We start from the raw sequence: 15,360 nt of genomic DNA on the forward strand, positions 1-15,360 counted from the left end.
TAGATTAAAAGAAAAGAAAAAAATCTGATTACCTGCTTTGAGCATCAGCCTTCTCTAGCTTTTCCTGTAGCTGTATCCAGTCAATCAATGCCTTGAAATCTCTTACATAGTTATCTAGCATCATTAGAACCTCCTGGAAAACAACAACTTACATCAGGTATTTGTATTTATGGGGGTGAGGAAGGCAAAGAAAGAGGCAATATTGGAAGAAATAGAAAACTCAGCAAAAAACCTGACCAGACAGTACACATTTCACTCTATTATAGCTAAAGTGGCAAAATCTGCTTTAGTAAAGGTTGCATAATATTTTCCATTCTGACACCACTTCAAGTTGCCAGTAACTTTCTGAAACAAACTTTTGAAGCTGAAATTTACCAGTCTCAGTCCCTGCTTGAAAGTGGAGCTTTTGAATGGCTTAAGCAAAAACAGTTCAGACTTTAAAGAGAGTTTAAAATACTTTTCCTATTATAAATAATTCTTGTGATCTTTTTTGAACATCTCTGCAAACAAAATGGCTAAGGACAGAAAGCTGAAATCTGGCATGTAAATTAAAGCTCTCATTAAGCACAAGTGTCTCTGAATGCTCCAGTGAAATTTGATTTTGATTTGACAAGTTATGATCTTTTAAAATTCACATGCTGGTTATGTGCAGTACATTTTGCATAGAGTTTTGATAAACTTATGAACTGCATAGGAAACTGCACAAACATTAATGATTCACTTGGCTGTGTAATATGCAAAGTGATTAGGAGGGCGGCTGCACATTTTGTAAAGTCAGCAGGAGAGAGTCCACTCTAATGAATCCTAGGATATCAGCAGTTGGGGAAGGCAAAAAGCACTCTACCTAGCTCTGTAGCCCACAGAAGAGAACCCCTCTTCCACAGAATTCCTAAATTGTGGCACACAGAACATCCTGCTGGTGTGTAGCAATACTAGTCTGTCTAGATTATGGAATGTATATGTGATATTGCCACATAAGATTCTACTCAACCTCAGCATCAACAAAATTATAAATTATACTATAATTACAGAATATTACTGGTGATGGTTTAAGAGGCAGAAAGTATACAGGGAGAGATTATGGCATTGGCAATTGACTTGTAAACAGAATATATTTGATGTGAAGTTACTGAGAGCACTACTAAGCACAGAACCTCTGGGATGTAAAGTTTACATTCACTTTTCTCACAATAACTGCACTTTAAGAATTGTAAACCACAGAATCCCACATTCATGGCTTTGGAATAATTATATATTTAGCCCTTATAACAGCCAATGATCAGATTACACATCCTGTTTGTATGGATAAGTGATTCTATTATCTTTTTGGAAAGATACTGTTGAATGAAATCTAATTGTTCAAGAATTTACCTACATTTCTTAAGTGATTCAAAATCAGTTATTTCAGTCAGACAAAGTGAAAGCTGCATCCATGACTGTCTTTCATGGCTTGAAGCCAGACTTTCACAGTATGTTGGAATTCAATTGATAATGAACAGAGTCTTGCAAGATCTTGTTAATTTGATAGAACCTAGTCATGTATACGCTGACGAGTAACAAAGAATGCCATTTGACAACTGCAGACCTTTAATGTGAATCTAATATAATTTCTCACATCTAAAGAAGAAAATTAGCGGCACAATAATCATGTACACTGAGCAAAATAGAATTAAAAGTCTTTACTTCCTTCTAGTAGCAAAAAATATTATTAAGCTTTACTTTGAAAATGATTCATCATACATACTGGTTTCCAATTCATTCAAGCTTTGGAAGTGTGTTAATTATGTCAAGGTTGCCCTTAAACACAGAAGATAACAGTTGAAATTGAAAAGGCCATTTCCCCTATTACAGCCTGATTCTGCAGTCTTCACTCAGGTAATTCTCCCACTAATTTCAGTGGGAGATTTACCTAAGTATGAGCTCTTACTTGTTTCATTTTTTTTTTAACTGATAGCTATACATATAATCTAAATCAGACTAGCACAAGGCCTATGGACCATTTATCTCCCACTTAAACACTCAAAATAGGACTTAACTGAGACATAAGTGGTGTATAGTCCATGGAGTGGACCTACGGACAGGGGTAATTTTCATCCAAAATGAAGGGAAGAAAGAACTCTCTGACAAATACTAATAAAAAAAACTTTAATACTGAGACTTTATATATACATATACATAGAAAGATGAAAGATAACTACAAATACATCTATTGGACATAGTCTAAAAGTGCATTTGTAGTAAATATTTACAAATATATATACAAAAATCAAACAACTTTTATATTAACATCATATTACCTTTATTCTGAAGTGTCACAAAAACAAAACATTTTATTTATTTTTCTTAAAAGGCTATTGGCATTGCAAAGTAACTGGTAAGAAAAGTCTGCTACAAGAAATGAACAAATTACGTGTTTTAGCGAGCCCTCTTCTTCCAATTTCACTAATAAAAATCTAGGTTTCTAATTCAGTTTAAGTCAGTCATATTATCTTGTGCTGAACATTAACAACAGTAAGAGCATAGAAAGCAAGATTAATTCAGTATAATTTATTTTAAAATGTCTGCTACTGAGATTTTCCCTATTAAAAACTGAATTAATCCAAATATGAGTTATATTTCTGAAGCTAGATGGCACAAAGAAAATACAATAAATGGCTTAAACAACCTCTTTTAAGGAATGTTTAGCTACACTTTATCAGAAATGATCAGAGCAGTACCATGCAGCTGTAATCTGAGTCATGTTTTACGAACAAGGGAATACAAACAAGACAAGCAGCTGGAGCGGCCCCATATTCACTGATGCACATCTTTCTCCCTAAAGCTATGAAGGCCATTTTGTCAAGCAGGATGAAGCAGAACAAAAGTGGCTCTGAAAGCGCCGTTACAGGCATCCAGATAACTACATATAGATGTACAGCTAAAATTACCAATTAGTTTACCAATTGGCTGCAACGGATTCGATTGGTTTGTAATTAATTCTAGTTACTGGCGCATACAGCAGGACGGTTGGCGCCATCCTTTTGTCCTCCTGATACACAATACTACTGCACAGGGCCCTAGGGTCTTGGCTCTCTAATTCACCTACAGTACTGAGTGTAGCAGATATACCCTATGGTGCTGAAGCAGTGGAAACTTGTACCACTTGAGAAGGTGCTGACAAAAAGGAACCTTTATGGGGTAGACTGCTGCTGCACTAGAGTCAAGGCAATTTTAAATGCCATTATTTGTCAAGGTCAAGTGTAACTCATACTGATTTTTAAAGGCCAGTACAAGCTAAGAAAACAGGTTGAGGGGATGATCTTAAAACCAATGTCAACAGGAAAATGTGAAACAGAAGAATTTCTACAATATTAAAATTCCCCCCTGCATCATTCTAATGACTTCTTCATGCTTTCATTTTCTAACTTTGTGTATTTCCTTCCTCCAGCCCTGAATCATTAGCTTAATTTCAAATAAAACAACATATTAAAAAAATTATATATATTTTAATCCATGCTACTTGTTCCTAAATTTTGGGCTCATGGTAATCTTTTCCATGGATGTCCCCACCTTTCCTAAACACCTTGGAGAAGCTTTACCATAATGCATTCGCGAAACAGTATATGTGTGGTCCTGTGATCTCACACAGCTTCCTGTATCTTAAAGGTTTTTTAAATAATGAAAAGACCTCAACATCCTTCAAGCTCAGTATCTATATGGTGGAATTTTTGAACTGGAATGAAAACAATATATATTTAATTGAAGTGTTTCTCTAGTTAGTTGAAAAAGTGATGTTAATTTCAGCAGTGGGCAATTAAAGAGGGCAGCCGTTGAATAAATATTGGACAGGTCTCTAGACATTAGAACCTCACACCCTATAATTCACACATACAAAAATGGCCTCTCCTCACTTCATAGCAACGGCTTAGTGGCAGAGCACTGGAAGGATGTCTAATATTAGTAAGACCTCATTATTTTTACAAAATATCTACAGTAAATTTACAAGTGTTCTCTTTTTCTGTCTGATTCCATGGAAACACATCCCTAGGACCTCTGCAGGGACCTGGCTTCTTAGGTGTGGATAGACAGCCCAGGGGATGGCTGCTGTCCAATCTATCATGCCCCCTAAATTAAGCAGGGACTGGTAATGTAATTTAATGCCTCTTACCCAAGCCAGAAATAACATATATGGATTAACCCACCATAGAGTGCAACACACATACACTGAAGGGATGGGATGGGAGGTGTCAGGGCAGGAGAGGATCAGCAACAGTAGGAGATACCATAGAAGTACAGCTCCTGCTCGTACATGAGTCATGAGGGTCCAGAAGCTATGCAGAAACACAGGGATCTCCCACAGAATAGTAAAGAAGAAACTCCATGAGCAGAAGGAAACTCAATCAGTTTTCCGGCCCCTTGTATATTTAAAAAAAAAAAAAAAAAAAAATCTACAATGATTTGGTTCCTATTGCATATGCCTTTCGAAAAAAGGAGTCTAGTTTGTTCAGATATAATGTAGTCAACTTGGAAATCAAATCTTCTCAGTTTCATTCCCCTACACTAAAATGCAGGGAAGGGGGGGGGAGGCAAAGGAGACCACAAGATGGAACAATTTCCCCGGCATTCCCACCAGCAGAACATACCAGAGAAAAGAACTTTGTTAACATACAAATGTTCAGTTCATTGTCAGGTCGGGAAATGGGCATTGAGCTTTTTCTACCAGTTGATAGTTCCGCAGAGTAATTATGTTGTACATTTTGGATTAAATATGTGTCAGATTAGATGCCATTTTCAGTTATTCCTGCATAAAAAACAAGAAAACCTAGTATTTTTCTCATCTGTCTTTCTATTTAATTTTGAAAAGGACAATCAGATATTTGTTTTAGTCATTTGGCTTAAAAATTGCCCTGAGGCTGAGAGTTTGCACAAGTTTCAGTGCAGAGATACTTTTTTGACAGCCGAATTATAAATGCTTAGAAGAACCCAGACGGTTTGGTTTGGATTCTTGCTTCCTAGTCAGGGACAGTCACCAAAGCAGTGTGTTTAATCTTAGTGGAGGATTGGGTGGGGGAGGGATGTGAGAATCCCCTTACTCTATCTAATGGAGTGCCATTGAACCATTCTCCATCAATGAAAAATCACAGTAACATGAGGCCTTAAAGAAGAGGCAAAAACTGTGTGATAGGAGAGAAAAAGAATATAATACATCAATAACTGGAGTTCTCCAAAAGATGTTGCCTCTGCAAATCCCCACTGTAGCAGTCTTGCACCATGCACATAAGCCACTGAACTGTTAGTAGTTAAAGCTTCTGGGAGCACTTGTGACAATCTAGGATCCAAATGTTCAAGATCCCATAACTGTTCTCAATTTCTTTCCTCATCAAAGCATCCATTAAGGGACTGCAAAGAGGAGTGGAGGAAAGATGATGAATGTGTCTCAGCAGAGGCAATGGGACTCCACCCAATCTCACACTGATTTTCCATCTATTCAGCTTCGCTGACTTCAACTGAGTCATTCTTGGTTTACACTGGGGTAAAAGAATAGAATTTGGCCCTATATATTCTGAGAATTCCAAGTATTGCTAGGCAACCTTCATTTTGCTTTAATGAATTATCTCAGCAGACCTGTGTAGGAGACTAATCAGCAAAATCACAATCACAAGAGGCCAGGGAGTGCTTACTTAGAAACAGACTGAAGTGTTGCCCTACTGAACAGAGCAAGTGATCTATATTCAGAGTCAAGAGAATAATACTTCATGCAGGTGTGAACTCCACGTGGCAGCCTAACATATTTCAAGAATAGATATATTTCTAATAGAGGCAGCCAGTGTAGCCACAGGTCTCTTAGAATGCCCTCAATCTATCTGGTATTGAGACTCCAGCCTGATCATAAAAAGGCCTAGATAGAAACCAGAATCCATTTGGAAAGCCTCTGAATTGAAATTTGGATTTCTCCACAAGGAAGAAAAAAAAGGAAAATTTACAAATAAGGCTGAGCTTTTTCCAAACAGTATTAAAAACTTTTTAAATATCTAACCTATGAAACCTCATTTCATTGGTAGATGATGAGACTTGTGAATAACACAGCACGAGAGAGTTATATATTTGCTAATATGAAAATCTACGACCATCTTACTAGGCTTTGGGGTGATGTTTCAGAATCACTTTGTCTTTCTGAATAGTGTAAGGAGGATCAGCCATAGAACTTCCAGATTGTTTCTTTTAGAAGGTGGAGTGTTAATAAACATTCTTCTAGAGGTTCAACTCCTGTAAGAAATCAATTCAAGACCCAGTGGTTTTTGGGTTGTCAAACTAATCGAAATATATGTAATGGGCCCTAAAAACTAAGATGGAAGAACCCTAAACTTGTAGCTGGTATGAAGAAATGGAAAATGAACCCATCCTGATGATGGGCAACAGAAGAACACAGTGTCTGTTTAGATAATACTTGTCTGTCATACTGTATCTGAGAGTCAATACAAATTACCCATTCACTGAGTTCAGGAAAACCTCGACCACTAGCCTAATTGTTCTTAGCGCCAATATATTTGTATGCAATTTATTTTCTTTGTTTTCCAAATATTAAATAAGGAAGGGCAGAGTGAGATTGGGAATAAGAGAGCAAAAGGGAAGAAAGAAAATATTTCAAGTACAAATATTTGTGCTGAAGGATGATCTGGTGGGTAATACACAGGACTGATGAATAGGACTCCAGATTTCATTTCCAGTTCTGCCACTGACTCACTGTGTAACCTTACCTGTCTGTGCCCAGATTTACTCATATGTAAAGTGGGGACAATAATACTGACCTACTTCAGGAGATAGGTGAAAATACTTTAAGATCATTGGATGAAATTACTACTATTAATTATTATTATCATTAAGAAGGTTGAGACAGGCTGAATCAGAAAATACATATTCACTTCATGTACTCACATCTGCAAAAATGTCACTTTAGGAGCAACTTGGAACACAGCAAACTGTTTGGGACAAGCTAACTTTCAAATGTGTTCCTGTGCCAGAGACACAAAGTCTGGTGGATGGAAATTAGGGGTAAATCTTAGTCAGAGTTCATGGCAATGTGACTGGGACCATCTCCAAACTTCACAGGAAAGCAACACAGACAATTCGTTATGGACTGGGGAGTATGTCATGTTCTACAAAGGGTTAGAGGGCTACTCTTCTGTTGGGCTAGAGAATGCTAAATAATAAAATAAAACAGAGATATAAAATACATGGAAACATCAATATTTAACTTGAATGTGCGGGGACTATAATTTAGCAAGTATCTACACAATTTAGCATTTCATTTTTGTTTCCTATTTGGTCTTATATCCACCAATTCTGTGACCACTAAACCAGTGGACAGACTAATTTAAATGAAATAAGACTATGTTTAAACTTGACAAACCCTGCTTCTTTTAGAGGTAATTTAACCAATTTGTCACTGTATTCTTAAGCATGAAGCATCAAAACAGTATCAATACATACATTTGTGGTTTCAAATACCTCAGCTCCAAACCATTAGCAAGAGTTCCTGAGATACTGCCTTAGGCAGCATCCAAAGCCAGGAGGAAATATACACAACAGCTGATCTTCTTACACACATTTCCACTGTTTGCATCCTTACCACAACCCTTTCGTCTGCAATTTCAACCACAACCACTCACCAGAGCTCAATCCCATTTGGAAGCACTAAACATTATCCACAGTGACAATGTAATCAATAACCAAGTACTCCAAATCATAAGATTGAATAAATCCCATATGTATAACTTCAAAAACAAACACACACATTTTCAAGCTATCCTGGATTAATCCAAAGGTGTTAAATGTTGGTAATAGGGTCAGGTTTTATTTTCTTTAACAAGTATAAATCTTGTATTGTAATTTGACCTTTAGCACAATTAAAACATTTATAACTCTGCATGATGTATCCACTTGATTTTTTTCAGTATAGGGAAAAATATGAAAAAATAGTGACAAATTTCCCAAATTAAAATACAAATATTCAAAATAATAAATTAAGATTATTTTAATAAAATCTAGATGAAAGCTTTTCTTAATAACAATTGTTTATTTTCAGAGGACAATTTAAAAATAAAAATAAGTAACACAAAGGCTAGAGCCGTGTTAAACTCTCAAACTTGTGTACTGGTGACCCCTTTCACATAGCAACCTCTGAGTGCAATCCCCGTCATAAATTAAAGAACATTTTTTGTATATTTAACACCATTATAAATGCTGGAGGCAAAGCGGGGTTTGGGGTAGAGGCTGACAGCTTGCAACCCCCCATATAATAACCTCACCACCCCGTGAGGGGTCCTGACCCCCAGTTTGAGAACTCCTGGGCTAGAGGAACAATTACCAGATATTATATTTCCTTATTTAATATTATTTTTACAAAACACTTATACAGCATTGTAAATATAAATGACACTTCACAAACTTAGCTAACAATACATTCTCTGCTCAAATTGCTTTCAAACTAAATAGGTAAGAAAAACAAGACAACAAAATATGAGTCAACACAAGTGCTGCTTTTGTTTATCATCATCAATGTCCTTTAGTCCCTCAGACCTGGCAGACTTTGTGTGACTTCTCAACTGTAGGCAGTGATTTGTCTGTCTAGTACAATAAGATAACTCTTTTTTTATACACCTCTACCCCGATATAATGCGACCCGATATAACACGAATTCGGCTATAACGCGGTAAAGCAGTACTCCGGGGGGGCTGGGCTGCATACTCTGGCAGATCAAAGCACGTTCGATATAACGTGGTTTCACCTATAACCCGGTAAGATTTTTTGGCTCCCAAGGACAGCGTTATATCGGGGTAGAGGTGTATAATTAATACTGTTTTAAACCACTAGATTCCTTCTCTAGACACATCAGGCAAGTACGAAGTGTTACCAAGTAAGCATATGAGTGAAATTAAAGATATTTCCACCATTAATATAGATTTTAATTATAAAACTGATTTTCATCTTAAAATGTAATTTAAAAATTCAGAAGACCAGAGTGGTCTTTTTAATCTCTAGACTCCTAAAATATAATTTTTAAAGTTATTGTTTAAACAATCCAGCAGAATTACTACAGATTACCTATCAACACTGCAGTGTCACCGTATATTCATGGGAGGTTACAGTACACCAAGAGAGACTATATGAGCCACAGAGATGATCAAATCTTCCAGCTGCAATTCTTATAATGCCTAGTCTTTTCTATTGCAACACTGTCCATTATTAGAATTATTTTGATAAGCAAAATAGAAAAATATCTAAAGCCACATTTAATGACTAGTTAAACAATTGGAAAAAATAGCTTTACCACCAAATCAGAGTCATCCAAGAACTATTTTTATACAATGACAGTGCATATGATGGCTCAGTTGCTCCACCCCAGAACCTATAAAAAGAGGAGACCATATGAGGGGAGAGGAAGAAGTTCCACCTCCCTTGTCTCAGAAGATTTTCTGCTCGTGACTCTACAGAGTACAAGGTGTGGAGTTGGAGCAGGATACGCTGATGCTACTGCATAGCTGCTGTGGGATGCGATCAATGGCAGCATGGCTCCTAATAAGGCTATGTTGCCCAGGGGTAAGACAGACAGAGAAGCAATAGTTATCCTTGAAGGACAGTTCCTGTCTCCACCAAAAAGGGGATCTCTTCTCTCCAGATCCTTAGGATGTGTTGACTTTGGCGAGGATGTTGCTCCAAAATCTGTGTGTTTTCAAATCTCTACCACTGTGAGGGAACAGTTTCATAAAAACTCTTTAAAGTGAACATTGCACTGTTTTGCAACAAACCCTCTCCTGAGGGAGTCAGAACCTAAGAATAGCCATATCAAGTCAGACCAATGGTCCATCTGCCCAGTATTCTGCCTTCCAACAGTGGCCACTGCCAGATGCTTCAAAGGGAATGAACAGAACAGGCCAACTGTCAAGTGATCCATCCCCGTCATCCAGTCCCAGCTTCTGGCAGTCAGAGAGGTTTAGGAACACACAGAGCATGGAGTTGCATTCCCTGACTATCTTGGCTAATAGCTATTAATGGACCTATCCTTCATGAATTCTTTTTTGAACCCAGATATACTTTTGGCCTTCACAACATCCCCTGGCAGCGAGTTCCACAAGTCGACTGTGCATTGTGCAAATAAGTACTTAAATAAATTACGGTGGTTCTACAGAATGGGGCAATCTACACTATTGTATTAAAATCATATTTAGAGGACACACTGAAATAGCTCTATCAGGTTCACAGAATCAGAGAAATGTAGGGCTACAAGGGATTTAAAGAAATATTATTTCTTGTCCTACCCTCAGTGGACATGGAGAATAATTGATTTCCATCCTCTGTATTGATCACCTTTTACATATTTGAAGACTGTTTTCATGCCCTTCCCCCACATCCACCCCAGCCTTCTCTTCTTCAGCTGAACATGCCTAAAGCTTTCACTCTTTCCTCATAGTCATATTTTCCAAACCTCATATTTTTTTTGTTATTCTCCTCTTGACTCTCTCCAATTTGTTCATATCTTTCTTAAAGTGCAGTGCCCAAAACTGGACACAGTACTCCAGCTGACGCCTCATCGGTGCCAAATAAAGTGGAACTATTATCTTCCCTGCCTTACATATGACATTTCTGTTAATACATATCAGAATAACATCTGCTATTTTTGAAGCAGAAGCAAACTTCTTGCCTCATATTCAATTTGTGATCCACGATAATCCCCCAATCTTTTTGTGCAATACTGCTGTCTAGCCAGTTATTCCCTATTATATATTTGTGCATTTGATTTTTCCCTCCTAAATGTGGTACTTTGCACTTGTCTTTATTAAATTTCATCTTGTTGATTTCAGACCAATTCTCCACTTTATCAAGATCATCCTGAATTCTAATCCTGTCCTCCAAAGGGCTTGCAACCACTCTCAGCTTGACGTCATTCGCAAATTGTATAAGCATACTCTCCTCTCCATCATTCAAGTTATGATGAAATACTGAATGGTACCAGAACCAGGACTGACCCCTGAGGGGCCAAAGGAAACATGAACCATTGATAAATACTCTTTGAGTATGGTCTTTCAACCAGTTTTGCACCTACCTAATTTCATCTATGCCATATTTCCAGAGGCTGCTTATTAGAATCTCATGCAGAACAGAGTCAAAAGCGTCAGTCACTGAAGTCCAGCTACATCAAGTCTACTGCTTCTCCCCATCCAGAAGGCCAGTTACTTTGTCAAAGATGGAAACTAGATGGATTTGTCATGTACATGTCATGCCAAACCAATCTTGGCTATTACTTATCACCTTATTATCCTCCAGGTTTGAACAAATTGACTGTTTAATAATTTGTTCGAGTATCTTTCTGGGTATCCAAGTTAGGCTGACTGGTCTAAATTCTCCAGGTCCTCCTTTTTCCCCTTTTTGAAAATAGGTTCTATGTTTGCCCTTCTCCAATCCTCCAGGACCTCACCCATCCTTCATGAGTTCTCGAAGATAATTGTTAATTGCTTAAAGATTGCTTCAGCTACTTCCTTAAGTACCTTGGGGTGAATTTTGTCGGGCCCTGCTGACCTGAACACATCTAACTTACCTAAGTATTTTTTAACCTGTTCTTTTCCTAGAGCCTTCTCCCTTGTTGTTAATATTAATTGTGTTAAGCATCTGGTCACAATTAACTTTTTTAGTAAAGATTGAAGTAAAGGCTGAATAGTATACGTTTAGAAAAACATATATGTGCTTAACCAAGTAAACAGACTAGATTCAGAAGAATATGGTCAGTCAGGCATGTAGAGGGTAAATTATCTACCTGTAATTGTTCTCTGAAAGGTAGATTCTGTATTTGAACTAAAGCCCTGAGGTATCATACTTTCAGACAAGAGTCTTCCTTTTAAGCACTTTAAAATATCTTCCATTAAGCCTTTTGCCCTTGGGGAAGCAGTCACGCACCAGAGAATATATGAAGTGCACCAACCATCAGTTCTTATTTATGTGAACAAGTGGAGTCCTTCTCTGTGGCACTAAAAGTGCTCACTATTTTGCATGACAGAGAAATAATTTCTTGGGATCTTTTGCCTTTATTTCTTAATTTTACTATTACTTCTATTCTGTATTTTAAAGCCCAGAGGAGTTCTAAGCTTCACTCTTGCCATTGTCAGCCTTTGTTTGCTTTCACCAGCTTTTTATATTTTTCTTTCGGACTTCAACCTTTTATTTTTTTGTGACTTTGTCACCGCTTATACAGAAAAGTGATCTCTATTGATTTCTAGCACTGCCCTGCGCAATAAGAGTTATGATGGGATTTGCTCACTGTGAGTTACCACCTTTAGGAAGGTTTAACATTCTTAAATATTAATTTTCTAGTTTCTGACAATTTCATTCACATATTATTTACAATTGGATTGAGACATTTAATAAATGACAGCTAACTAGTTGTTTTAGGCATGTTTGAAAACAAAAAAATTAGATGCATACAACTGCTCATGTCTATGCAGGGAATAAAAAGAGAAGGAAGGTGGATGAGATAATATCTTATATTGGACCAACTTCTATTGATGAAAGAGACAAGTTCTGAGCTACAGAGCTCTTCCTCCGGTCTGCTCTGTATATCTTGAAAGCTTGTCTCTCTCCCCAACAGAAGATGGTCAATAAAAGCTATTACCTCACTCACCTTGTCTCTCTAATATCCTAGGACCAACAGGGCCACAATACCGCTGTAAATGAAGGGAGGGGAAAATAAGATTATTTCACTAGCACTCAACCTGCATAAATCTTGCAATGCAATATTCTGTTGCTGACATTTTGTCCTCGGAAGCAGAGGTGGGGTAAGAGTCTGACTTTTGCCTCTAGATAGCATAGAACTCATAGCCCAGGCGGCAATGGCCTAAAGTGGCTTTAATCCACCTTTACATCCTCCCAATCCTAGATTGCTCTGAGGGCTTAAGCCGGGGTGGGCAAACCGGATTCGGCCTGCGGGATTGCCACCCCTGTGGTGCCGCGGGCCCCGCACCACTCCCGGAAGCGGCTGGCACCACGTCCCTGAGGCCCCTGGGGCAGGGAGGCAGAGGGCTCCGCACACTGCCCTCACCTGCAGGCACTGCCCCTCACAGCTCCCATTGGCCGGGAACAGGGAACCTTGGCCAATGAGAGCTTTGGAGGACGTACCCACAGGCAAGGGCAGTGCGCGGAGCCCTCTGTCCCTCCCACCCCCAGGGGCTGCAGGGACGAGCCTGCCTTAGCCCCGCTGTGTGCTGCTGCCACCCCGGAGCTGCTCCATGTAAGCGGCGCTGGGCCGGAGCCCGCACCCCAAATCCCTCCTGCACCCCTCACCCCAACTCCCTGCCCTGAGCCCCCTGCCGCACCCTGCACCTAACCCCCTGTCCTGAGGCCCTGCCACACCACGCACCTCTCCTGCACCCCAATCCCCTGCCCTGAGCCCCCTGCCACACCCCTCCTGCATGCCAACCCCCTGCCGCAATTCTTCTGCACCCCTACCTCCTGCCCTGAGCTCCCTGCCGTACCCCGTACCCCTCCTGTACCCCAACCCCCTGCCCTGAGCCCCCCCCCGCATTCCTCCCTGCACCCCTGCCCTGAACCCCCTCCTGCACTCCAACCCCCTTGCCCTGAGCCCATTCCTGCACACTGCACTCCCTCCTGCACCCCAACTCCCTGCCCCAGGCCTACACTCATGGCCCTGCATGCAATTTCCCCACCCAGATGTGGCCCTTGGGCCAAAATGTTTGCCCACCCCTGGCTTAAGCAGCACCTGGAAGACAGCCTAAATTATGGCAGTCTCCCTAGTTGCCTATAAGCCACAGTACTCCTGAAATCACTACAGTGCTGTGTGCTGAGGCCCCATTTCCAACATGCCCATCCTGGCCCCAATACCAGGGCTTTACAGGGCATGTCTACACTGCAATTAAAAGCCTGCAGCTGGCCCATGCCAGCTGACTCAGGCTAAGGGACTGTTTAGCTGGAGTGTAGATGTTAATGTTTGGGCTCGGGCTGGATCCCAAGCTCTAGGACCCTGCGAGGTGGAAGGGTTCCAAACCTCAGATTACAATGCAATTAAACAGCCCAAACATCTACAATGCAATTAAACAGCCCCTTAGCCCTAGCTCCGCAAGCCCAAGTCAGCTGGCACAAGCCAGCCGAGGGTACATAAGTGCAGTGTAGATATACCCACAGAGGCTCCTCTGAAGGCAGTTTTATGACGCTCCTCCACATTTTCTGACCAAGGGAAACCTATTCTAGATGAATACAGGGCTTTTAGAGACCCTTTACACCAACTCAGCCCTTTTAAATAGCAGAATAAAACTGGAATGGGGAAGAGGATCTCACCTCTGGAGTTAGAAAACAAACACAGACCCTTGTACATGATATGTATTACAAGGCACAATATAACACAACATAAACAGGATAGGATGTTGCCAATGGGATGATGTAGTCTGTAAAATGAGAAATGGATACAAAGTTTTATCATACACCTTATTCTGTCAAATATGGATCTACTGTAATGCGCTATGCGCTACACCTGAGACTGACCAAGGCCACCCTTAAATTAAGGCATGCAGAGGCTCATCTACTAAGCAAGAAGAACTGTTGACAAGGTCTCACACCAGTGCTTCATGCTCAACCCTGTTTGCATATCCAGTTCTGAGTGCAAGTCAAGAGCCTAATCCTCAGTTACAAAGCCCTAAGTGGGCTGACGCCAGCTACCTGAGTGAATGCCTCGCTCTGCACCATGAAATGCAAGCTGCATTCAGCCAGAGCACTTTGGCTGACAGAAGTCAAGATATGCCTTGCAGGGAGTGAGGGCAGAGCTTTGGGTGTGGAGAACCACAACTGTGAAACCAGCTTCTGGAAGAGATTTGGCTGCGCCTAAATTTTACCACCAGCGTTACACAGCAAAAAATCCTTTGAAAAAGAAAAGAAAATGATGTATGGGTACACGCATGTCAATGATATACTAATCAGTCTCACATACAAGCCCACATACATATATAATTTTACCATAAATTTATATTATACTTTTTTCCTGCTTACCTACATGTACAACATTAATCCTAAGAAAAAAGCAAAAATAATACTTTTCCAAAACATTCTACTATTACGCATAAATCATAAAAAATATATTATCAAAGTCACCGCCGCCTTATATTGTACCAAAGGTACCTCTGACATTTAGCTAAGAGCACAATAAATCAATCAATACAATCATCATGCAAAAAGAAATCAAGAAGCAGCTCAACAAATATAACTGGTAACTGTTCTCCACAAATAATTAATAATAAAACTATTTAAAATTTTCCATCTTTCCTACATCTCATCTTCAAAAAACTCTATTAAAAGATATATGAACAGATAATATGGCCTATT

The 15,360-nt window shown here is 39.5% G+C and overlaps 1 protein-coding gene across 5 annotated transcripts in view; it reads right to left on the reverse strand.

Annotated features, from left to right (window-relative positions):
* Window positions 1-15,360, reverse strand: part of SCAPER (S-phase cyclin A associated protein in the ER) — a 379,512-nt gene that overhangs the window by 302,845 nt on the left and 61,307 nt on the right. For all 5 annotated transcript variants that reach the window (XM_054041167.1, XM_054041165.1, XM_054041164.1 and 2 more), the window contains one exon: window positions 33-133. In XM_054041167.1, coding sequence (XP_053897142.1) covers window positions 33-133 — 101 coding nt within the window. The remainder of the gene's footprint in view (window positions 1-32; window positions 134-15,360) is intronic.

Source organism: Malaclemys terrapin, chromosome 10 (assembly GCF_027887155.1).
Source record: "Malaclemys terrapin pileata isolate rMalTer1 chromosome 10, rMalTer1.hap1, whole genome shotgun sequence".
Classification (NCBI taxonomy): domain Eukaryota; kingdom Metazoa; phylum Chordata; order Testudines; family Emydidae; genus Malaclemys; species Malaclemys terrapin.